We start from the raw sequence: 25,467 nt of genomic DNA on the forward strand, positions 1-25,467 counted from the left end.
ACAATATTGGTTCCGCTCTCCTTGTATGGTCCGGTCCATTGGATGCCCTCTTCTATTCTCCAGCTGAGTGGTTCGCTGGCTCAACCTCCGTGCCGACTGACCCGTCGGACCGGTCTCGATGTCCACCCAGAAACAAAATTATTCTTCCTACCGGAAGAAAGCAGCTCATACATCGGCGACAGCCTTCATTCAAGTCCTTGTTGACAATTTCCGAGGCTACTCGCCGTCGTCGAGCTGAAAATAGCTCCAACTTATTTTTCTGACTGAGAGGTAAGCCGAGTAAGCGAGGAGTCGCCGATGTCTCATCTTACCTAATCGTCGGAATGGACGCGTGGGATGCGAACGATATTAAGGTCAGAGCGGTTCGAATCAGAATTGGTGGGGTTTCATAATTCTCGATTTCCCCCCTATCTGGGTTCGTTCATCGGAAGCTTGCCGGCTGAACGAAATAGAGGCTACAGCCGGCGACGACATCGCATTGAAGCCATCGTATTCCGATCCTCTCGGGACCATCGTATGGCTTCATTCCGATCGAGCGCCCGGGAACATCCATTTGATCTCATTCACTTCGCCGAGTCTGTCCGTGACTCGGGTTTCTTTCCGGAGCGCTTGTCTCGATGGGCATCCTGTGGGAACTACTCACCGGTAGAGCGGCGGACGCACAAAAAAGCGTCTATCGATAGGAAAGGAACGAATACACAAGTGCATGCAACTTCTTCTATTTCGGGGGTTGCTCCGATTGAGATTCGGCGCCGTGATTATTCAGCTCCTCTATAACAAGTTCTTAATCCCTTATCGTGGACGGGTCCTCTGACAACGCATAGCAGATTCGTATGTACAAATTGACTTTAGGGTCCAACGCCTACTCGAATGAGCACGTGTCGATCGTTACGAGAGTCTCTCAGACCATAGAATTTGCTGAGACCGGTTTCCGTGGACTCATTTCAGGCATCGCGCTGCCCGAGCAGTTTGGTCGACCGACTCCGGGGCGGACCTCCAAAATTTTGAGAGAATTTACGACAATCAGAATTCTCCAGGAATTGTCTCTCCGCTCTGGTGCTCCAGATCGACGGACTCTCGGACGGCAGCGCGTGCTCAATCTCTCAGCCAGGCGCCTATGGCACCCCGAGGACTTCGACTTCGGCCAATTGCAGGACGTTCTTGAGCGGCTCCCTACAATCGGTACAATTCTGTGTGATTTGGATGGAGACGTATCGTCCGCGAATGGGACAAGGCTTGCAGAGGAAAGGCCGCAGTTCCTCGTCTTGAACTCCACCCTTGTCGTTGTAGTAGCACCTGTGGGGATAGAAGTTAGTGACACCGTGAATCCCGACCGCACGATTCTCAACATACACCACGATCCCTGGATCTGAGCAGGGCTTTCCGGGAATCCGGACTGTTTGCACCATGAGCGTAGCACTCACCTGGTGTTCTGTTTGAAGTGAACATCATCGTAATCAGTTGTGATTGGAACGGGACCAACCCGAATGTCGAAGTCATGCAAACGATCACCTACAGTTCAGAGGCTATTTTGAGTTCCAGCAGAGCACGGCCTTCGGTCAAGGCTCCGATCAGTGTTCCGGAAATAGGGCGATAGCGAGGGACGCCCCCATTGATACACAATCAGATTTCGTTAAGTCTTCCCATCCCTCATCGAAGCGGGATTTTCTCGACGACCGATCTTTTGTCCACGCTCCACACTTGTCCGACAAGCGCTTCCAAACCACGTTCGATTCCAGAGCTTAATTAAAACTGGATCGACGTCATGGATTGCAATGCCAACGAGCCCAACACTGGAACTAAAAATATCTCGGCATCGGCAAGCCTCGCGAACGATGCCGGAGCTCCACCCAAAAGCCGCCCGGCTCTGAACAAATGTTGAAACAAGAAGCAAGGTGTACGACGCATGAGCTCAGTGAGTTCTGGGGCTGGCCCAAGCTGAACGGAGACCTAAAACAGCAGCCTCGCTCGAGCCCATTACTCGCGGCGAGGCAACCCGAATCCTGATCGTTTTCCCATGAGAACATCTCCAATCAATTTCAAATAGGAAAAGGGAACATGGTCCCGTACCATGGTCAGAACTCGACCAGTCGGAGCTCGGGGATGAGGCTCGTCGTACTTCCCGAAAGAAGATTCAGGACTCCTGAGATAACGACTTTTTTCGATGTAGAACGAAGATAATGTGAAATCGGTTCGAGAAGGAGATTCCTTGTCTGTTCACTCTCGAGTCAGCTGAGGCATCACAAAGCGGATAGAAAGCTCCCGCTGCCGAGGGACTGCGGACGATAAGCAAGCGTCTCTCCCCCCTCCCCCCGAGTACGCTATGTATAGCTCATGATTGGTTCTTTCCACTCTTTCCTAACGCTAGGGGTCCCACTACAAGATGATATTCAATTACGCGCTGCCCTTCCACCGGAATGAACAAGAGAAAAATCTGCTGACCAGAGCTTTTCCTCGTCGCCGCGTCCTCCTAATCTTTGGGATCGGACCTCCTGTTCGGTGTCTCTCCCGAGCCGTCTCTCTTTCTCCGTCGGCTCGACCGAGTCTTCCTCTTACCCGTCTTTTCCCTTAACCCAAGTCGAGTAGTTACTCCTCGGCGATCATCGTGGCGCATGATGACATCTGATCTCTCGGAATCGGCGTCTCCGTCGAGTGTTCACGACAGCGAGGCTTGATGACCAGATCAGCGGCTGACGATCCGCTGTCGGCCCTCTGCCAAAAGTAAATACCGCTTGTTCGGGTCGATCGAATCATTGTTTGCGGGGGTTTCCGGATATAGTTCACCGCGGGAGAAGAACTGCGAGGAAGGGCTCTCGTCGCGCATCGATGAGGGAGCGGGCGTTCTCTCGCTCATTCCGAGAGAGAACGGAAATACAGCGACAGACGTTCCAACGAAAGCTTCCAGTTTGGAACCATCCAGTCTGTATCAACAACGAGGACTCCAACGGAATTTTCCAAACCCTCGACTCGCTGCGGACCGAGGCTCACAGAAGCGGATTGATCCCGAGACGAGCGGCGAGACGACGCCGGCGTCCCAGCGTCCGTCAAGCACTTATCGCTCGGACTCTCGTGTATTCGTGTATTCGGGCTCTGAGGAGAATCGTGGCGTACAAATTCAATGAGACCAATCCTGCGCGCGACATTGTTCCTGCTGAAAACTGACAGGCTCTCTCGCAGAGTTCCTGACAGGCATCCAGCGACGCAGGATGTATTTCATGGTCAGCTTCTCTTCAGGACGTTGACAAATGTGACGCTCGAATTCGAGGCTCCCGGGGAAGGGGAGCGTGGAAAGCAGGTGAGGCCAGAGTCGAGCCTAGGCGAGACCTCCGGAAGCATGTCCTGATGTTTCTGCTGGTCATTTCCCGCGTGGGACAGATAAAAAAAGTTGCCAATGGATCGAACTGACCGCCATGCCCATCCAACGACTGAGCCCGAGGTTCGAGACTCACCCCATTCCTTTCGATTGCGGATCCTGATGCCCATCACAGTCACGTCCTGGTTCAGGTCGACCTGTGATAAATTAGGGAGCGAGTTTTAAGTATAGATTCTTGAATAATGAGCGAAGATGAAGAGCAGCTGGGTCGATATCGTGTCCAACTCGCCTGCCACCAAGGATTGAGTTCCGCCCACATCGAATCCTGTGTATGAGCGAAATACGGAGGTTTCAGACCATCTGTGTTATGAGATCCATCGACAGCTTTCTCTGGCGTATAATGGATCCCATACAACTCGTACACGGAGCTTTGACTTGCTTTCTTCCGCAGAGCGTAGTTTGGTGAACTCACTAAAATCACGGATAACCAATGCAAGAGAGACGCTCGTAAGGGAACGAATCGCGATCAGCCGTTCCCGGATCCTCCGACGGCATGTATCAGATGTTCGTATGAATATCTTTCAGAAGTTCCGAAAAATATATATTTTTCATTCGGCCAACCCAACCCACCATTGTAGACGGTCTCGTAGTATTTGTTCTGGAAAAGATGACGGGAATTATTTCGGGAGTGGATTGAAGCAAGAGACAGCCATGGGAGGGGTCACACGCTCTGATCGTACGCTACCGCAGTGAAGGCTCATCACTAGGGACATTCATGTATTATTCGTCTCAGAAAATAAATCGAGACCTTCGCGGAGCCCCAGCCCCCGGAACCATCGCTGAATGTATTGAATCTTTTTCTCTGTCTGAAACTCACGGAGGCGAAGTAGACATAGCCTTTCGGTGGAAGTGGCTTCCCATAGGGGAACGGATTCATCAGATCGCAGACCTGCTTCTCTTTTCGGTTCGACATACTGCAAAAATCGATTACGATCTTAATTTCAGGGCGAGTATTTCATCTGTTTGCATGAGGCAATCATAATTATTGCATTCGCTTCGCTCTCTGAAGAGGCCCGAGTATGGAGAAGCCCGAGTCGGCCGCTGCAGTCGTGCGATGAGGGTCACCGAAATCTCAGGAAAGTCTTCGTAATCCGATGTCATCTTCGGCCACCGCGATGCCTCTGTGCACATCCCCGTAAGGCAGCTGCCGGGTCTACCGAGGGATTTCGCGCTAAGGCCGGAGAGCCGAGCTTCTGAGACCGATCACGAGAAGGGAAAATGCGCAGAGTTCCGCTATCGACTTGTTTTCGATCCACTAATTGTCATGTTGTCTGAGACAGGATTGCGGAGAGCTGATTCAGACTGGGGTCACCGATTGGGACATCGGGAGGACCTCCGAAATTCTGAGCCCGCTCAAGGGTGAGGAAGGGCAAGGGAGCTCCTCAAAAAACTAAAGACTTCCCTCCTCCGCCAGGATTAGGATCGGCGAGCCTCCTCGAAATCAGGGCAAGGGCTCGAGCTCCGTGCTACTGAGAGGAAGGAGAGAGCGTTGAAAGACGTAGTCCGAAGCGAAAAAATCTTTCGACCGCGAGCGATTTCCGCTAGAACACGCTGCCCGCGTGAAGCCCCCTCGGAAAAACAGAACTCTCATCATCGGCTTTCGACTCGACCCTGTGTGGGTAGTGAAGTTGGTCTACAGCCTGAAGGCGAAATCTCCCTGAGGATTCGACTTTCGTAATTTGCTCAGAAACCTCATTTGATCTGCGTGGTCGATGCCGTAAAGCTCGAACGAGGTCTGCGAATCGAATTCGATTCGCTCTCGCAGTCCGATTGAGAACTCTAAAGGTGGGCAGGGACGGTGAGAGAGGTCACCAAACTCCGCGCGAGCTGAGTGCACCAGTGACAGCTCGATGCAATGTTCATGCTAGGCATGACGGCCGTTGAGCGATTTCAAAGTACGTTCTGTGACCACATTCATCGCTCCATCGATACGCGGATCTTACTCTCATATTCTAATCCATTTCGTACCCCCAGACGAATGTTCTCGACCACGTGGGAGTTAGAGGGTCAGTCGACAGGATGTCGGTGTTCCGAAGTGGAGTCGAGGGCCTTGAAGAATATCACGATCTGCTACTGAGTGACTTACATAGACTCGAGCATCAAGTGCTCCCCGGTGATTCGAATGAAACGCATGACCGCAACGTCGCTCATTCCCTTAACGGGTCCCGCCTCCGCCGAGGCGGCGCGCGGCGGTTAATGGGGTGACGGTCATCGGCAGATGCACCTATTCGCCACGTCCGATTCTTCAAACAAATTAAACCCGATCGTGATAGTGGGAAACAATAATTCTTCCGCGCGTCATGATTTGATATGTCCGGGAGAGAGCTGGCGGACAATGCTAGTTCTGCGGCAGTTGGGGAATCAAGTTCGGGACAGAGAGCTTTGCTGCCCAGTGCTCGCATGAGAATATTGACCCAAGATCTCGATACGAGTCCAAGCGGGTTGTCCGATCTGGCGGAGCTACCCGAATCCATAGCTTGGGAAACGTGAATGAAACATATCGCCGTGAATATCCCCCGACACGACATCTACATAATACGAAGGAATTTACATATGAAGATCTTCCATCGGTATCGCATAATGCCACGCTCGACCGACGCAACGGCCGGGTCACATATTTGACGACTGCCACACAGAGTCGCACAAGTATTCTTCAGGGACAACACGGCTTACCGTACGCAGTGGCAGTTTTCCGCTTTCTCACATTTGCTGAGACAGTCGATGACGAAGCCTCGGTTAGGGACTCTGCCAGTTTTCTTATCTTTTTTGAACACGCCGGCTGTCATTATGAAGCCGTCCCCCAGCACCATGGAGAAAACAAAAGCGGAGAGAACACACAAACAGAGTACATTGCGCACGAATGCTTCACAAAGTACAGTGCGCCGCACCTGCAAAGAAAAAAGACCAAGTTGATCATCGGGCTTCGGAACGCTGTTATCGACAGCTTCGTGATTCCAAGCTCGCGTGAGCTCTTCTGGATTCTCAGAAAGGAACGCTCCATGGAGGACAGACAGCGGAAACGTCTTGAATGCACCTAGGGGACTACGAAAGGGAGCATCTCGCGTGTTGCTATGATACACTTATGAGAACATGTCTTGTCGTTTTTATTCGAGACTGCATCCCAATCCGAAAGCTTGTCTGTTTTCCGTTCCTTCCTCCGGGAAGAGTCCCTAGGGACTCCCCTCGAGAACGATCCGGGGGAAGGGGGGGGGGCAAACGAACAGACAAACGAATGGCAAAAAGGATCACTGCTCATACCGCCTTCTCCGAGTGGGCCAGGACATGGTGCGCGGAAGATGACAGCGAGGAATAAATCCCCTGAATGTATCATGTATGCCCCATGCCCGATACTCGACACGGAGTTCATGGCTTGCACCCCGAGTTGATCCTGAAGAACTCTCACCGAGCCATCGGAACACTCTTGTATCAACGGTGACGTGCTCACTCGTCGGAGCGGCCGCTCTCTGAGCTAAGCGACGAGCCATGCCTCTCCAGATTACCCCCCGATAAATATTTAAATACCCATATGTGTACGTCTGCTGGAATAGGGACTTCAGCAGGGGACAGTCAGACTGACGGGGAACTTTTTCGATGGGGCTCGCACTCAAGATGCCGTGACTGGATCAGCGATCGATACGGTTATCGCTTCTTGGAAGTCTCCGTGATCGGCGATATATTTCTAAAACGTGTCCACTCACCTCTCGGAGGAGCCCGCCGTCGCGAGCGTACATGGTGCGTTCAGTTGAGGTCCAGGCGAAATCGCATCAAATTCCTGATGGAAGATAACGAGAATATTTACTCGCTAGAAGCCACGAAGACTTTGAGGTCTCCAGCACGAATGCCGCGTCCGCGCCCGCCTACGGCCTGAGAGTCTTTCATGCGGGACTCGACGTCAGCGGGCAACATACGCATCGGAGCGGTACCGGACGGAGGCAGCGGGGCCGGGCTGTCGTTGCCTCGGAGACCACGTCTGTCACACCTGGAGTTGCTCCACGCTTTTTTCGTTCCGCTATAGATGTCGCAATATGGACCACGGCTTATTAGTTTGGTTGGTATTCAGAGCTGAGTAGGCTTTTATTCGATTTTGATAGTCATGTGGCATTCGCGCTCGGAACCTTTCGCGTCGAGGGAGTCTCCGGGTTATTTCCGTGCGCAGACTGCGAATGCCTTCGCGGATTCATATGCGCACCGAATTCTCTTGTTGCATGAATCGTACAATAAAAGGTTTACAACCCGTCATAAACACACATACGTACGTATGTATGTCTGAATTTACGGAGCCGAGCTTTAGGATACATCTGCAGCAAACGCTGCAGGCCTCCTTGGAGGGTGAACGACTCAAGTCGTCGTTCCCGTCACGGACGCCTAGCTCTTTCTTTCGCCGTCAGCTGGACGCGCGCCTGCGTATCCGTTTTCCTGCCAATCGCAACGCCAGGAGGCGCGTGAGTTCCGGGGACCGGTGATATTCAATGATAATTTGCTCTCAAGAACCAGGGTGTCCATTCGTCTTCGTAGTCGATGGCCGAGTGAACTGGGGAGAAGGAGTCTCTGAGCACGGAGCGACGGTGAAACAATCCAGTCGAGCGACAATCATCTCTCGACAACAGGACTTGCCGGCCTTGTCGACGGCGAGGTAGAGCGACAAGCGGAGCTCATCGCATGGAATACAAACGAATCGACGCACTCTATTCGAGGTGTGTAAGTGAGAAAGAGACAGTCAGATCCTGATGAGATGTGAACCTCAACAAGCCCTCGAAATAGAGCTCGCCAGAAGGGTCGGCCGCTACGGAAAACAAGACGAAGACGAATTAGGAACTGCGAGAACTGAGCCTGAGAAGCAGGGATGGACGCCCGAAGACTCGTTAGGAAAACCCGTCCGGATTCCGTGGGTAACACTGAGCCTAACCCAATCCATTGAAGTTTGTCCTCAGTCTGCCGGATGTTGGAATCTCGATGCTTGCTGCTACCTCGAATCGAAATGCTCATCACCCGATCTCGGCGATGCCTCGAATCGCGTGACCGAATCCCGTTGAAGCGACGCCTCGCGCCTCGCGAAGAGAAATCAAGGTCATCGGAGGTGTTTTCAAGGCCGTTTCAATTTAGTCGAGGTTTGACCGAGTGCCTGCCCGAACGGGCGCTGGCTTTTCGATCCTGTTGACTCCCGCGGGGGGACTGGTTGTCGTTGATGTAGTGGATGTGCAGCGCTTTATTGGTTCGCTTTTACCGGTTTTGCTAGGCGTAGTCATCACATTATTATTGTGGCCTCCGTTTCCGTTGAGCGACCATGCGGCAAGCAGCAGCAGCGACAGTGAGAGCGAACGATCCTCGCCCATAGAACCCTTGCCGGAGACAAAGTGGGCTCAGGTACACGGTAATGCATCCCGCTCGCTCGCAAGCTAATGAGACAGCGGCGACGAAGAGGCAACGCATCTGTTGATTTGACGTGGATGAGCGAGAAAAATGTAGTTTCCATGAAGGTAGCTCGTCGTGCATCTGATTGACGCTGGCAATCAATAAAGGGGCTCACCCGAGGTTCGGCATCGACAGAGTCCCTCTAGAAATTCTGACGAATCCGATTCGGACTCCGTTCCTTATCGAAATAAGATTCATGAGCAGCTCTGGGTGTCCGTGCTCAGCACCTCATTCCCCGCCGACATTGATAGCTCCGCCGGCTGCTCCATGTAGGCCCGATGGTCGTCGACAGTACTGATTCCCCGACAGCACGAAAGAACGCTCCATCCGGGAGCTCTGTACGTATCTCTTTCATAATACAACTGAGTGAGAAAGAGCAATTATTTCGGAACGACAGCGAGGAAAGCAGCTCCATCTTCTCTGATCGTCCATGACAGACGTACGATCGGAGTGGGCTCTACATGCCTCTAAATCGTACTCAACGAACGGGGAGATCAAAAGTCGTAGAGCTCGATATGGTCAACGTGGCTCTGATCGGAACCTCGTTGGCTCGGTTGACGCATGAATATACATCGATCCGCCCAATCGCACCGCGATGTCCGATGAGCTTGATCTAGGGAAAGGTATGGAAATCAGTCCCAGTCTGCGCCGTGGAGGGTCCGTGTTATTCCGTCTCTCCTCTCCCACACGGCAGATCCCTCCGGAGCGATGAACGTTTCACAAAACTCGCTGATGTGAACAAAGAAAAAACAGACTCGGGAGCGCATGGGAGCAAACTTTCTCGGACGGCCGAGAACAAAGTTGTAAAGAGTTTTTGTTCGCATGGAAAGACAAGGCTGTGAATTACTGATCATAGGAAGGAGAAATAGCCGGTAATAACAATGATCCGAACGGAGAGTACCGACCGATTGCGAGACATGGCGCGCCATGCAAAAGAGCCCGACGATAAGTCCCGCTCCGTGTTGCAGAAGATTATACGCGGACTTCGGCGTACGAGTCGCTCAATCGGATTTAGATGCGGAGAAAAGTCGTTTGTAGATAGCTCTCCGCTGGCGAAGTCGGTCCAATCTTCTTCTTCCCAGGACGGGAATCCTCACTCGGGATGCACTTCTCCCCGCCTCACCAAAACCTAGGAAATTGACCTCTCGGCTGCGGACGAGGAACATTCGCGGCGAGAGCGCTGGGCTGATGGCGCGTCTCCGACTCGACGAGGCGAACGCCCCGGGAGGTTATTTTTCATTAGTGTCCCGAATTTTCGCGTGTTGCTGTAGTTGCCTGCCGCAGCTGCGTTTTTATAGCCAGCTTGCAAACTAAGGTTCGTTAACTATGTTCGCGAGGACTCACCTCACTCAACCCTGTCGGAGACTACATGCAATCGCGTTCACGGCACGGCGCACTCCATATTAACACTGCAGTCGATTGACTCCACGCGACGTGCCCAGACAGTTCCTCGTAAATTCCTGCCATTCATCACGGAAGCATCGTGAGAACAAGTCAGTTCCCTGTATCCTTCGAGCCCTCCAATGGAAAGTGAAGTCGTCGCCCTACGCTACTACTCTACGCAATATCGGAATCCCGAAGCTGATTTTGATACAGATGATAAATTCTTTGCATTCCGGAACCAGTCCCGACTTTTTGAAACGGGGATTATAATGACGACGGGAGTCGAGAGGATTGTGCTTCCGAGACAGGGCTTGGCTTCGTAGGTGTCGACTCGGAACGGGAGAGCTCCGGCTCGGAGGATAGGTTCCCGTGTCTCAGCTTCCGAGGCGAATGATTTCGACGAGTCAGTGTGCATGATGAGGTAATTGGAGACCCCAACTATGGAGATGCGTGAAATCTTCTCATCTTTATTGTCTCCGCCTCGAACCGATGTCCCGAAATAACTTACCGCATTCATCAACCATATGGTTCTCTCGTGGGGGAGAGGAGAGTTTCATCACCGAATTTCCCCCCGTCATCGAAACCGAATACGCGCTTGGATGGCTCGCGCAGGGGGCTTCGCTTACACAGCTCATTTAGTCGTCAAAACAAATATTTCTCTGTAGATATTCTCCCGGCAGTACCATTTGACGCAATGAGGCCATCGTTTGATATAATATCCGACTCTAGCGCTCATCGTCGGTTTGCGTAAATCATTCACGACGATCACAGTTAGGGTCCATGTATCCAGACTGCTCGCTCTCCCCTGACCAGATACATTTAGTCGCCGAACCACGTTTCGGAAATCACGAGAGCGCGATGAGAAGTTCATGACCTTGCTTCAAGGGCGGAACCAATTCTGTCAATGCGAATTCGCCGCGAGATAGATTGACCGAAGGTCATGCGCTCATCCCGACTTCGATGCATTTTACTGTATTTACGGGCTTTAACACCTGCCCTTGGTTGTTCGAGGAGTCGTTCAAACGGCACCCTCCGTGGGCTTCTTGGTCTGCCGCCATTCACATCTGTCGTCATCATTCACCCTTCAATCGCTTGTCCTTGCTCTCAGTGAAACAACCCTTCACCCCCCGAACCGCCTGCGTAGCCCTCCGTGCAGTTCACTTGTCTGTACCTTCCTCGTGTCCTGTTGTGAAACTCCCCCTCCCAAAGCGTCATTCTTGCCGCCTGCTCATCCGTACAATCCAACCCCTTCCCCATTCCCTCGTCCGCTTCCCACTCAATCATACGGCGAGAGTGCGAAACGACTAACCGTGTGAACCCGGGTCTGAGGATCGATTATCTGGCTTTGAAATACGCATTTGCTCCCTCACAACGCGGCTAGAGGTCTACCTTCCACTTATATAGACCGATTTCAGTCTTAATATGACAGATTCTAATGAAATGCAGCACGACTGGTATGATACCTGATTCGTTTATTCCCTCAAATCGATCATCTCCGCTGGACGATCCTTGCTGTCATTGTCTCTCTAAACCATCGACACTAGGCATCTAACGCAATTGCTCACCAAGTTTGGGTTCGTTCCTTACAAAAAAACTCCCCACTTCACGATGAATACCAAGTCGTCATGGTCCGCGCATTTCGTCTCTCTCCTCCGCAAGGACTGTTATATGAATGATATGATGGGGAGGATTGATTCTGACGCAATCGCAGATAGAAACGCGGACTTGACGCAATAGGCTCCGTTGAGGATTTTTGCCCTGGACTTGGACGAGGCATCTCTAATATTGGAAATTCTCTTCAAAGTATCCAACCCACGCACCTAAAATTCTGTTCGTTCCCTCGACTGGCTTGATCTGACAGATTTCAGGTTCCATTTGTTTTCCTCGTTCGTCGTCTCTCTCAACAGATGATCGTCCGCATAAGTATCATTATCAATGTTATTATTATTATCATTAATTATTGTTATCATCCTCATTGGCTAGGCTCGAATACACGTACTGTGAGTTCTCTCTATCGAGAGCTTCCCTATTGGTAGGGTTTGGCTGAAATCTAGTACGTCTCTAGGGTTTTGTTTGTCCCTTCTGTGTGGATTCCGTTTTTATTGCACGCAATACATATCATACCAGTCATTCACATACCACTGACGGTCCGTGCGGCGAGAAGCGAGAGATACAGGAGGCTTCGCTCCAAGCAACAGACCTATCTGAAGGGTCGAGGAACAACTGCTTTCAGTCTCTCCCCGAACAACAATGTGAGGCTTTGCATCGTCTATTGATTGCGATTTTTCCTCTCGATTTATGAAACTTGTCGCTAATGTCGTTCTCTCCGCAGATTCAGAGGGAACATCTAAAACCCCTCATTCGTAATTTCCCTGGCTGACTCCAAGTCTCAATGCCAGCTCAACGAATCATTTTCCGGAAGCCGAAACCTTTTCTGAACTTCGTGTGACCGTTCCCGGTGAGCTCAGTCAGCTAAGACCTACTTTACAGGAGTTCTGGTCCAGAATTCGAACGAAAATCCTAGGCGTGTCACCGGTCCAACGATACTGCGGAATTGTTTCGAAGCTAAGATTGTTACGATTCAGAAATCGTCTAAATGCGGAGTCCTTAGGGTGCGAGGTTGAAAAATTCGTAATCTGAGAAATGGGGCTGAATTCGCACATCAGGTCATTGAAAATTGACCGTAAGCAAGCGAGGCAAACGGTCTCCGTCCAACTTCAAATCAACAACAATCAATCAGTCTCAACTGCGCTCACGCTTCGATGCTGTAACACTTAACGATGAAGACATGTTCGCTGGCTAGAGTTATATAGGAGAAAACTGCCAAAAAAATTATGTACATTTAATACAATCATTGCATGATTCGACTCCCAAAGTGAGGAGATTCCGCTCCATAATGAGCTCTAGGGAGCGACTTCGTAATGGCTGCTGAGTGTCTTCATAAGTGGGCGGGGAGGAGATGAGTGTGAGTGGGCGGCTGGCTCGCATTGTTGCTTTCAACATCGCTGGCACTTATTTCGCCCGATTGAATGCGTGCCAAACTGTCGAAAGCGTATCAAATATATGTCAGAATATTATGTTCATGTGAAAACGTGACTTCGCGAGAAGTTTCGATACCGTCGTTATATTACACCGCGCACGAGGACCAGACGACGCAGAACTTTTTGACTTTACACAATACAAACCCTGTACTCAGCCCGCACTCCCCGAAGAAGATACATATTATGATGGTAGGGAACTGTATGATCGCTCATCGTTGTCGTCATGACTCTGATCGCGAGTATACCCAAGTTCCGAGATAGAAGTTGGCGTCAACTATAGAAGTTTCCCAAGCTACCTTTGTTCGGTGTGTCGTTAGCTTTCCCCGGAACGTCAAAGTCATGGCCAGAAACCATCAGGCAATTGACACTCTCGTTCTAACCGCTACGGATGACTCTTTCGTAGATCCGATTCAGTCTTCAACTTGCTCCAGAGCATTTTAAAGCAGGGTTCAAAATGAAGAACGTTTGTCCGAATGTAGACAATGGTGGACCCGGGCAGACGGCTTCTGCTGCCCGACCCGACACTTGAAGTTGTCGAAACTGACGAGGTGGCAAAACGTCAAGTCCTGACTGCCGAGCCGGAACAGCCGATGTCCCCTGGACGAATGGATCCCCACGAGAAATTGTCCCATCTTTTCTAGGTTGGTTTGGATGGATTGAGAGTTTTTCGTAGTGTACGGGAGCGAGGGACAGAGAAGCGCGGCTATTTTTGTTTGTCTGAACATGTGTGTACTAACTGAGATGAATTGTCTAATACTGTCCTGAATAGTTTGGCTGAGAAAATGCGCTTTCCTGCTCAGGTTTCGTCATCTCGACAACGATTTCAGCTCATTGAAATTCGGTCGATTGAAATTCAGGAGTTTATCGGTTTCAATGATTGTTTCCTTTGAGATTGATTGATAGATCTTGCTCTCCTTTCCGTACAGATTTTCTTCTACCTACAGACATTATATGCAGTGGATCAACACAAGGCTGATAGACTGATTGGTATTATGGAGTTGTTGATCTAGGTTTTTCATAGATGATCCCGGATCAGCGCGGGGCTTGAAACTTGATTGTAGGCCTTCCGGCTGACGAGTTTGAGGATGTCAGCGGCTTGTTTTTGAAGGAATTCATTCATTGATGCTCATTCAGAGGTAGTAGGGCCGTCGAGACTGCAGTCGACGTCAGCGAGGGGAGGTTTTCGTTGGAGTTTGGTCGTCGCTTGGTCGTTTCCCGCAGAGCTGGAACTGTCAGCTTATTTTACTGCGACTTCCGGACATATTCAGAGGATATAATCTCAAATCAATATACATATACATAAATTGAGCTTGATCAAGGGACAACTCTTTCACCCCACGGCATCCCTCGGATTCGGCAATGAGGAAGGCTATCGCAATCCTTCCTCCTCGCTGCTCTCACCTAGTGGAAGACCAACAGCTAGCGTCACTGTTAAACAAATCGGTCCAGGACTCCTCGCCACAGGCGGACAGATCAGCGAAAGACGCGACGATAGCCTGGTCATCCCTGTTGACAAAAAATCAATTTTTTGATGGATTCGCTCATCCTTGGTAGCTTGCCGGTGAGTCTGGTCAGTGCTTTGGATGCGCATGGAGTATCATTCGAATGAGTCATCAGAGGGTGCTACATCGACATGTTCCCTGTCTATATGCAGAGTTCGAGGAAAGAAAATGTGCTTGATCGTGGAGCGGACGCTGCGTTGGATCACGGACCGTCCGGGCGGCTCCAGGCGGGAGAACTGATTACCTTGCGGAGACGATCATGTTTGTGTCATCGTCGTCGTCGAACAGCTGCTGAGAATCTTCATCAGGACCGGGACTAGGAATGTTGTCGTATGGATCTTCGGGCGAAGATCCCGGACTGGGGTTTGCTGGATCTGCTTTTTCAACATTGCTCGACAGGTTGAATCGGTCGAGATATCGGGTGGATTCATTTGTTGAGTTCGTATTTATCTGGAATCAGTCGATGTTACCGAACTTGACGCCTTGGGGGGGGGGCAGGAAAAACTTGAGAAACCACAAAGCTTCGGTTCCCTTTACTCACTTGAGCTTGGGTGGTATGAACATTGCTATTAGCATTGTTATTATTAGCAATATTGTTGTTATTCATGTTGTTATTATTGTTGATGCTGTTATTCAGATTGTTGCTCGTGGCGGTAGCGCTGTGATCTGACGTGAAGTAGAAGACGAAGTTTGAAGGTAACGATGACATCTTTATTATTGGCCTATGCTGGAATGCGTGTTGCTGGTGTCTAGCTGCGGCAGCTGCTGCTGCCATTTGGCGCTCAAGCTCTTCTTCTAGTAATTCCGCCTGCGGATGATCGGAAGTTCGGTAAGAGAGCGATCTCAACTTCCATTCGGATCGGCTGATAGAGGATACATCGGGGTCGGAACAGACCTCCATTTCCAGATCGTCGTCCTGTTGCTTATGGGACTCTTCAAGATGCTTCATGAGCACGGCGACGACCACGTTGACAAGGACAAACTGTGCCATCAGTACGAAGATGACAAAATACAACGGGGCGATCACCGGCGAGACGCAGCAGTTTCTCACGCAATCCGAGCTCGAATCGCATTTGTCTCGCAAAGTGTCCTGAGGAGGGGGAATGAATTTTTGGGAACGTTTTTCGAAAGGTTTCGTCTGTAAAAAGCCCCTACATCAAAGAATCAACGGATATAACGGCCTGCAACTCCGCGGGAGATTGAGAATTCATACATCCCTCCCTTCGGAGCGGAGCTTGCGGGGGGGGGGGATGAAAGTCTTGATACGGGGTTAGGGAAGGTCGGGCACGTCGGCAGCCGGGGCGCGTCCCCATCGTTTCAAGGAATCAATTCTCGAAGGGACAAATGCGTTTCACGAGGTATGGGTGTCGCGGTCGCAAATTACCGGCTCCGATCATGGCATTGAGTGTGATGGGGTTTGTTGCCGACGTACCCCTGATGCTTAGAATGACCGCGTCTCCCCGCCCTCGGCTCATGCGACGAACACTTTACCTTCATTATTCCATTCCAGTTGTCGCCCGTAGCCACGCGGAATAGCGTCAAGAATGCCATACCTGAAGAGTTCAAAAGTTCCTTGGGCTGATGATCTTGGACGTAAGGAATGAAGGAGCAGATCTGGCTCAGGTCTTTTCCACTCACCAAAATTATGAAAATGCGCATGCTCGCCTAGCCCTTGGCATGGGAATTCATCATTACACTCCAATCTACCGAAAAGTTCAACACCCAATGCTGCAAATATGAAGAACAGCAGGAAGAATAGCAACCCCAGATTTCCAACCTGGAATTAAGAATACAGATTCAGTCATTCGGCCGTCGATGGAGGGGAAATCCTACCGATCATGGGAACCGTATATGTATTTATTTCGGTTCATCTTTCAAAGAATTCCATACTTGTGGTAGGGCCTGCATGACGGTGTCCAGCAGAGCTCGCATTCCGTCCGCCATCTTGAGAAGTTTGAGGACTCGCGCAATCCGGAGAACTCTCATCACTCGGATTATAGTTGGATTTATAGGAATGAAACCACTCTTCATTTCCTCCAAAACAATGCCTGCAGCGATGAGGCAAAGTCAGCGACAAGTTCCAAACCCCGGCATTCGCGTGATCAAGCGACCATCGAGTTCTTACCCATAATCGAAAGAATCACGATAGCCACATCGAGCTGGTTCCACCTATCCATCAAGTATCTAGGAACTCCTAGAGCGATGACTTTCATCGCCAGTTCCAAGATGAAAACGGCAGTGAAGAAATAATTGAAGATTTTCAGAGCGTATTCAAGCTCCAGGGGCATCTGGTAGAACTCCAGAGCCATGGTGACCACATTCAGGCCGATGACGGCCGCGATCGCGAGGTCGAAGTATTTCGATGTTACCATGTTGTGTGTGAAAAGCCGAGTTTTCGAATAGCTGGCATAATATGGCGGCTCTCGAAGAACTGCAAACGAGAAAGAGCGGCGTGTCTGGACTCTCCCTAGGATACCTCATGACGATATGTATGGACGCAGGGAACGATCTGTGAACCTGATTCTACGCGTGTTGCAAAACTTACGTCGTCGTCGTTTCTCCAGTTTGCGGGCGCGCTCGGCGGCACGCTGCGCTCTCTCCTCGCGTTCTTGTTCTTCTCGACACCTGTGAAAGTTTTCGACGACGACCCCGACGAACATGTTCAGTACAAAGAACGCTACCAACAAGAGAAACGAGATAAAATACAGGAGACGCCATTCGTTGAAATTTTCGATCGGCTGCAGGTCTTCGCCGACGGCATCAAGCCCCGAATACATTATGTCGACCCAGCCGTCCTAGAAGAGTGAAACTTCGTCGGTATTGCAAACGGGGCGCAGCATGAGGCGGACGTCATTCGCGGAGACCAAAAAACGTCTTGAAAACGTCAGATCGAGATAAACCGAGCGTCCCATGCAGGTGCTCTCTTCTGTGATGATTATTGGAGCGTCGATCGGGAAGGACTATGACTCACCTTCGATGAAAGTACAAAGAGCGCCATGAGCGCTTGTCCTAAATTGTCGAAATTATATTTGCGATTGACCCACTGATACCCCGGCTTGGCTCCGCAATCTGCTTTACTCTTGACGTCTTTCACGTCTGGTCCTTCGCAGTAATAGAATGATCCTGGGAGGAGAGATCAATCGAGTCATCATCAAGAGGTGCCTTCGGGACCGCTCGGCTCAAGAATGTGTTCGATATTCCGAGCCCCAACTCATCGGGGAGACTTTACGAACCTTTAAATAACTGTACACCTAGAATTCCGAATATGATAAAAAACGTGCAGCATATGAGAACAATGTTCCCGATGGGTCGCAACGAGGACATGAGCGTCTGCACGACCAATTTCAATCCAGGAGCTCTGTTGATGACGCGCAGAGGTCGCAGAGATCGAAGGAGTCGGAACACTCGTAGTATCCCTACGAAAATTGTGGAAATATTCAATAAGGTTCGTCGGAGAGCGATTTCGGATGTCGAGGTCCAGGAGATGCGAGATGTGTGTAGCTTATGGAGCGACTCATGAGTCTCTCGTAGCGAGAAGGAGCGTTGCAGAGGGACCATTTTCGAAAGATATTCTCTGAGGGTCTGTGATTCGCCCCCACCTTCCTTTTTTCGAAACTCCCACCCCCAAGCCTCGGAGAGTCGGGGTCCGATCCATCCCCTTCTTGAGTCCACATCGAACACCATCATTATACTCGTAATTACCGAATATTCGGGGTCCTCCATCGGCGACGATGGTCAGCATGAAGTCGATGAGTGATATGGAAACGAGCATCCCATCCATTTTGTTCCACCCGCTTTTCAGGTAAGCGTGTGGACCGTACCACAATCCTTTAGCGATGACCTGAGGAGAGAGGTCCGCTCTCAGTCGACGATTCTCCCTCGTTCAGGGAGAACTGTATCGGACTCCGACCGAGACTCACCTTGACGAGCATTTCGAAGGCGAATACGACGGTGAAGGTGTAGTTCGCCGCCGCAAGTATATGCCTTTCCAGACTCCCTGGTGGTATGTTGGGTCGTTCCATGGCCAACGTTATACAATTAGCAGCGATGAATACCAGTATTGCGTAGTCGAAAGACTTAGAGTCCGAGAATTTCGTACAAAGAACTCGAATGCTGTTCGTGGGTGAAAACATGAACAGCGCGTAGTCTTCTTTGTTGCGAAAACACCACCGAGGCTCGAATAATCCGAAGAGCTGCAAATTCGAATTGCTTCCCTGAGACTCCTTCAAAAGCAGATCATCGTTCTGGGTTCGGCGGTGCGACGGCAACCGGCAGAATTCCTCAATACCGATGTGGGGGAAACTGACCTTTGGCAACGGAGTATCGGGAAGTTGAGGCGGCTGAGTGAAAGCAATTACCTTTCCCGTGTTTCCAATGACCTTCATGTGGATGTCCTGTCCTCCAATGCCGCCCTCGAGATCTGCGTTTAACTGTAAAAGCGCCGGAATTCAATCAGTCGACCGCAGTCCGGCAGCCAGCTATCCTTGTATTTGCGAATTCAAACAGGAGCACGTCTCCTGCTCATACTGATAAGCCATCCCATGGCGTGATTTTCATTAATATTTGATGTACTATCATCCGAACATTCGGAGTCCAGAGCACTGTCTCGGGTGGGATTCTTTTTCTCTTCCCCAAAAATCGACAAGGCGTGACAGAGAGCAGAAAGAAATGAATCTTCGATTGGGAAGGTTCGGGAAAGAGGGACGAACGACTCCGAGAGAGGAACTCCCACTCTGTTGCTCGCTTTCATTTATTCTGTGGCGGCGATAGTCGGCAGATTTCCCAGACGGACGTAAAGACTTTCCGTGTGTCAGTGTACACATTCCGTGTGGCGATAAGAAAGGAGAAACAGAAAACTAGGACCTGCAGACGTTCGTTCTCGTCCCGGGAGAACCGGTGGCGCGGAACTGGGAAGATGAAGAGAGGCGGAGAACGGGAGTGGAGGGAGAAACGTGAGGCACAAAGGTGTCTCACCTGCTTCTTCATTAGGCCGCTGCCTGTGTTTGAGGTCTCGATGCCGGCGCCGCTGTCTGCATCGGTGTTGTTCTTTTTAAGGGAGCTCTCTCGGCTCAACTTCGGAGAAATGACTACAGCGTTTCCCAGATGTCCTTGGAGGCGGCTTGCACCGGTGTCGTTTTTCGTGAGGACCAGCTGTTTCGGCGCAGATGTGGGGGCAGATTTTTGATTGTTCAATGTTTCCCTGCAAGTGGCGAAATTCGACCTCAGACGATTGTTTCCAGATCCCTCGATACACCGAGAGGCGAAAGGAAGCGGAGAGATGGACGAATGCTCGCTCAAGAATTCGGAGGATGGAACGAAAATGTATCATGGGCTCTGATGAATGAAGAGAGCCAGACGCTAAGCGTGTCGAGCACCCACTTGGCGTGACATGATGACTGCGTTGACGTCTGTGACGCAGGAGGCGGTGGTGGTGGCAGCAGCGGCGGAGGCGTCACGGTCGGCATCGGGAAAGCCTTCTGAGTAGCCGACAGTGGAGTCGGACTGGGACACGGGCTGACGCTGGCTGATTGTGTTTGCAAGAAAGAAGGCGGGTTGCCCAGACTAAGGGCGGCCCGCGAAGTTCCAGTGTTATCTCCAGTTGTGGAGATAGATGCCTGCTTGGATAACAATGGTAAGGCCCTTGCTGCTGCTGCTGCGGCTGCGGAGTAGGATTGCAAGCAGTCGAATGCGGCAGTCGATTGCGAGGTCCAACACTCGCTCTGGCGGTCGGTCGAGGGGTTGGATGTTTGTCGGTTGTTCGTTCGTCCAGAGGTGGGATAGGTTTTGTTTTTTCCGAGCGATGTTGCCATTCCGACCGGAGGAAGGCATACCACACGGACCAGCAGACGGACGTCCAGCCATGGACAATCAAGCGAGGGTTCGTCATGCGTAAGATGATTAGCACGAATGGAGTCGTTCATTGATGGATAGACATGGATAGATTGATGTTTGGTAGACAGATGGACAAGTGCGGTTGGGACGGAAGGTTCATCATGAAGGAAGGAAAGGCGCAATGAGAGGGAAACTCACGTTAGCTTGTACTATCAGCACTGCAATCTATCAATCTACATGGGTTATTCTCTTTATCTAGTGACCAGAAGTTACGACGACGCGTGATCTACGAGTTTGCGACGGTGTGCTCGCTGGAGCCCTGGGTAAACTACGCATTCGGAGAAACTACGCGTACGGATCTATCCGGCAGTTGCCCAAGTCCCGGCGGGAACGTTTGCGAGCAGCGACGATCCGGATTCTCTTATTCTCAGGCGTAGTGGTCTAGTGAGTGGAGTGGAGTGCAAGGACTCGATGGAGAAGGTGTTCAAGGTGCTTGTGGTGCTTCGACGCGAAGCTCAATTTCATTGAGCTATTCTGGACCACAACGTTTGGAAGTCTCGACTACCTCTGCAGTGGAATTCTTGCTTGGTGCTCACGATGCTCTGCCGTGCTTTGTGCTCGCTTTGGTTTGGTGTCTTGGTACCGATCTGCACTACATGAGTCGATACAGCTATTCAGCTAGTGTAGGTTCGCTACTTGTCACTTGGCCTACTCACCTTGCGGAAAGCATGCGCCACGTTGACTGGACTCACGCAACTCCTCCTGCGGCGTCGCGAACTCGAGCCATTGTTTCTGCTGGTGAAAAACTCACTCGGCACCTGAAGGGTGCAAGTGTTTGGCGAAAGATTCGCATTCGAAGTCAATGGAGACGGCGGGACAGGACCGCGATCTCCCGGTGGAATCTCAGCCACCTGCATGTGCATCATAGAGAGAAACAGAGGTGTGAAAACGGAGCACCAGAGTGTAGATGCAGCAAGAATTCGGCGTTATCATACGAAAGAATCACGGCGGAGGGAGCTTGGAAGCTCCGAAGATATCCAATAGTTATACAGGGCTCAATAATTGAAGAAAGCGATTTTTCAAGGGAACAAGGACCCGAAAATCGATCACTCCCATCGACGGGTGAAATAGATAAAGAAAGCGCTTCATGACGTCGATGCGGAATGCTTCCCCCGTGGAATCCAACTCGTAGAAGCATCGGAATGATCGAGTGTACTCACGCTCCGGTCGATGGAGTCAATGGATTCGGTCGTAAGCGTCATAAGAGGCAGTTCGACACAGGTGGTGTTGGGGCTGCCCTGAGGCGTGGCTGCCGTTCTCGTTATGATGGGACATTGCAAACGACGGTCCCGATAGATATTGTTTTTCTGCATTTCCTCTTCCTCGAGAATCTGCGAACGAAAGGTTACCGCTTCACAGTTCAATCCCATAAGAGGAAACAGACCCAAGCGGGTATTCAGATCGAGTCTGTCTCGTTGATCGAGGGAAAGGCTCAAAGAGCCGGAGTGGAGTTTCTTGTGGTCATACTTTGGTGTCGATGTTGGTTTCCTCGATGAGTTTCTGTTGATTTTCGGCATTCGCCAACGCTTCCATAGTCCTTTTGCGTTCACCTTCGGCGGCGAAGCCTTCGACTAGGATAGCGACGAGTAGGTTGAAGAGAACATAATTGCCGAACGTCATCAAGGCGACGAAGTACAGCGCAGCCCACGGGCTCGTTTTCTCCATTCCGTTGAAAAGCACGATATTCCAGTCTTCTTGAGTGAGGATCTATAGATGTATAGAATCAAAGAGAATCGAACGAGATTCGATAAGTCATCGGATTAGTGATATATTTCCGCAAGATGCAATGATGTACCAGGGAACGGCTCATCCTCAAAATTGAGGAATAATCGTATCGGTACATCAACGACTCGGCATGCAAGGAGTTTTGAGGAGCTTGGACGCGAACTTTTCTCAATTCTATATGAGTTTCCGTCAGCTGAGTCTTCATGGTATAACTAACCGCCACTGTGGTAGGCATATAGATTTTGAGGGAATCGAGCATCCCCAAACTCGAATGTACCTCCGAAACGAATTCCAGGAGGCTTGCTTGTGAGCATGAGTTCCCCTATCCCCACGTTCCCGATGTCTTGCTTCCAAATCCCTAACATTCTCTAGGTGATTACGCTTGTTGTGGTGGTGGTGGTAGTTGTGGTGGAGAGAGTGGTGGAGGACTTGGAAGTTTTGTCCGAGGCAAGTAATTCTTGTTCGGGCTTAGCTCCTCAACGTATGAGTATATTTTCGTCTCATCGTCCGCCTCATCCTCTATGTATGCCGGATACTACCCACCGAAAGGCGTATTATCCGAGCTAAGCATGAGCTCGAACAGATGGATACGCCTGACATTTAGACTAAGGTTCAGTCGGAACGTCTGTCGGACACGGAAACATAGAGAGGGACTTTATAGAACATACTTTAAGAACATACCTGGAACACGGTCACGGTGGCCCATAGGAACGAGTTAAAGTGTTTTCTGTCACACTGGCAGTCGATCGAGGAGTTTGCGAGATCTTGGCATGTACACAGGCTGCCGTCTGCTTTCTGACAGAACTTACCGCCAAACAAGTGCATACCCAGGCAGCTGGCGAAAGACCAAACAATTACTATACATTGTGGCTGTCATCAATCATCTTCATCACTCGACAAATTATCATAATTATCGTCTGCGACACGAACATCTCCGACGTTGGTCGAATACGCCTTTCAGCATCAGCAGACAAAGACGTCGACTTCGACGACGAAGACAACCACAACATGAACAAGAACAACGACAGAATTATCCCTCGTGGTTACACTCATCGATCGTCAATCATCATCATGGGACAGAATTCAAGGCAGTCAAAGTCATCAACTAATTACTCGACCAAGGTTTAGATCGTCTCTCCGAACATCAACATCGCAGTTAGGATGATGCGTCAACCGATCGGCGGAAGGAGACTTCAGATTAGGTCAATGGTGAGATATTGCGATTTTTTCTGCCTACTGATTCCTCAGCGTGGGTTCGTCTGATTCCCTACTGATTCCTCCCTTCGATGAATTCGGACGCTCCCTGATTGGCGAGCTAATGTCTCTATATCGTCGTTCGTATCGTTTTTCTGAGAGATCTCGAGAGTAGTTTTTGAGGGGTTCGTGAAAAGTATGAGGAATTATGAATTCCGAAGAGTCGTCATCGGATTCGCTAGATTGAAGTTCGGCGTACTGCCGAGGGAGATCGGAAGGGTGGCCTCTTGGGTCGAGTACCGAGCTCGGGCCAGCGGGTACAAAAAAATCAGACTCATCCACAGAGCAAGTCAGCATCCATTTGCTGCTGCTATGCTGGACTGAGCCAGGACAGCTAGGTCCGTAGTGTTTTTCTCTGAATACTCTATCGAATATTCCCGAGATTCGTGAATGAATTTCACGAAGTATCACGAAGCTGTCCCGACGGGCCGATGATTCGGCTTCGCAACCGCAAATACTAAGCGCGACTGCGTCCTTTCCTTAACATCGGACTCTATTGGGAGCGGCGAATAACCGCAGTCCATGCGATTTCTCATACGCTTTTTTGCAAATCCTGCAGATGTTTTCCCCTCCCCGAGGGATCGCGAAATTTCTTCACATCGCGATTTCAATAATTCGAGCCCACGATTCGATTAGAGAGATTCGTATCAGTGAAAGACTTTTCGAGTATGGTGGGGTCCGTATTGAGAGAAGATTATCCCAGAAGGCTCTCTAATTGTAAGGGTGATTATCGCCGTCGACATGGGGTGCATGGGTTGAGAGGTGGTGTATCGTCTCTGAACTGGTGATTTGGAGGATTTCTGTCGAGACCCCTAGCGGTGAGGGTTGCGGTCAGCGAGCGATACAGTGAAAACGGTGCTGGTGGTGGTGTCGGCGACAGTGGATAAGTGTAGGGAGGCCACATCGAACATCGGCAGCGATAATAATGACAACAATGACTTGAGCCATACGACTCATTCCGGACGAGGAGACCAGGCTTCCTGCCGCACGACGCTCTTGGTATTCGACAACGCATCTCAACAATCCAGACCGAACACCTAAAGCCAGGCCGGAGTGGAAGAAGCTCACACAACATCAACATCAGCAACATCGACCACAACAATACCACCAACGAATATCGTCACCTGATGGCGCGACCTACGACATCATCCTGAGTAGTGTTCCGTGGTATTCCCATCTCTCTCTCTCATGATAATAATAATCAATGAGTCAATCAATCGAACTACCATCGGTAAACTACATGGACACATGCTTGTCATCGAATCTCCGCCCGGTCTGTCCCATCACCTTACCATCGATCACCCATTCATTCATCCATTCGATCGATCAATCATTCATAATTAATAATTGAAGTCAGGCATTTCGATGGCAGTCGTCCGGGAGTGAGATGACATCACTGCGCGCTCATATGAGCGGGGACCCAATGGCAGCTGTTGATTGAGCTTGATTTCTACTCACCTGGCCTATGGCCACTCTTCTCTGGAACGATGGCGCTGGATACGCATCTCGGAGATTATTCAGCTAGCTTATCTAGCTCAATAAGTTCACTCTACGCGGACCACTCGTTCCAGAGATTGGGGACCAGAGACCACTTGGCTGGCTGCGACACCAGCCAACCCTTGACTTCAGCAAGGGCAGCGAATGTGCACACTCAAAGAGACGAATAGAGAGAAGAGAAAGATGACTGAATGAGCAGACAGACGTGGATAGGAAGTTATAGAGAAGATTTTCATCGGAGACGGGCATATCGGATAGACTGGAGTCACATTCTCGCTTCGAAAGAAGTGAATCAGTCGAGACTTGATGATTACGGGGAATCGGAAAAATTAACAAACAAGAGCTTTTCCGACGTCGAAGATCCTGATCCAATCTCCAGGTGAGGGTT

General features: G+C 50.5%; 2 protein-coding genes across 2 annotated transcripts in view; both read right to left on the bottom strand.

Annotated features, from left to right (window-relative positions):
* Positions 1-921: 921 nt before the first annotated feature.
* Positions 922-7,104, bottom strand: LOC100898207 (uncharacterized). The gene is made up of 8 exons (XM_029110960.1): positions 7,072-7,104; positions 6,047-6,261; positions 4,191-4,287; positions 3,944-3,971; positions 3,603-3,784; positions 3,450-3,510; positions 1,425-1,512; positions 922-1,296 (listed from the first exon to the last, which is right to left on the bottom strand). Exons 1-8 carry the CDS (start codon positions 7,102-7,104, stop codon positions 1,116-1,118), a joined length of 885 nt encoding a protein of 294 aa, XP_028966793.1. The 3' UTR covers positions 922-1,115.
* Positions 7,105-14,606: 7,502 nt separating this feature from the next.
* Ca-alpha1T (Ca[2+]-channel protein alpha[[1]] subunit T) overlaps positions 14,607-25,467 on the bottom strand; it is a 33,932-nt gene continuing 23,071 nt past the window's right edge. Inside the window, exons 16-31 of the mRNA XM_018638809.2 lie at positions 22,071-22,310; positions 21,764-21,934; positions 19,019-19,141; positions 18,632-18,904; positions 18,414-18,552; positions 17,945-18,127; positions 17,683-17,834; positions 17,257-17,506; positions 16,837-17,142; positions 16,602-16,759; positions 16,350-16,488; positions 16,203-16,264; positions 15,607-15,801; positions 15,253-15,519; positions 14,956-15,161; positions 14,607-14,715 (exon numbers count right to left, since the gene is read on the bottom strand). Coding sequence (XP_018494325.1) covers positions 14,607-14,715; positions 14,956-15,161; positions 15,253-15,519; positions 15,607-15,801; positions 16,203-16,264; positions 16,350-16,488; positions 16,602-16,759; positions 16,837-17,142; positions 17,257-17,506; positions 17,683-17,834; positions 17,945-18,127; positions 18,414-18,552; positions 18,632-18,904; positions 19,019-19,141; positions 21,764-21,934; positions 22,071-22,310 — 2,973 coding nt within the window. The remainder of the gene's footprint in view (positions 14,716-14,955; positions 15,162-15,252; positions 15,520-15,606; positions 15,802-16,202; positions 16,265-16,349; positions 16,489-16,601; positions 16,760-16,836; positions 17,143-17,256; positions 17,507-17,682; positions 17,835-17,944; positions 18,128-18,413; positions 18,553-18,631; positions 18,905-19,018; positions 19,142-21,763; positions 21,935-22,070; positions 22,311-25,467) is intronic.

The sequence above is a fragment of the Galendromus occidentalis genome, unplaced genomic scaffold (assembly GCF_000255335.2).
Source record: "Galendromus occidentalis unplaced genomic scaffold, Mocc_1.1 scf7180000077183, whole genome shotgun sequence".
Classification (NCBI taxonomy): domain Eukaryota; kingdom Metazoa; phylum Arthropoda; class Arachnida; order Mesostigmata; family Phytoseiidae; genus Galendromus; species Galendromus occidentalis.

What these genes read in the sequence shown, in the direction of transcription:
- LOC100898207 (XM_029110960.1), bottom strand. Translation starts at nt 7,104, where the DNA reads ATGTACGCTCGCGACGGCGGGCTCCTCCGAGAG. An exon ending in GAAAACTGCCACTGCGTACG is followed by an intron (nt 4,288 to 6,046) that starts GTAAGCCGTGTT and finishes CGATTTTTGCAG; the next exon opens with TATGTCGAACCGAAAAGAGA. An exon ending in CTACGAGACCGTCTACAATG is followed by an intron (nt 3,785 to 3,943) that starts GTGGGTTGGGTT and finishes CCGTGATTTTAG; the next exon opens with TGAGTTCACCAAACTACGCT.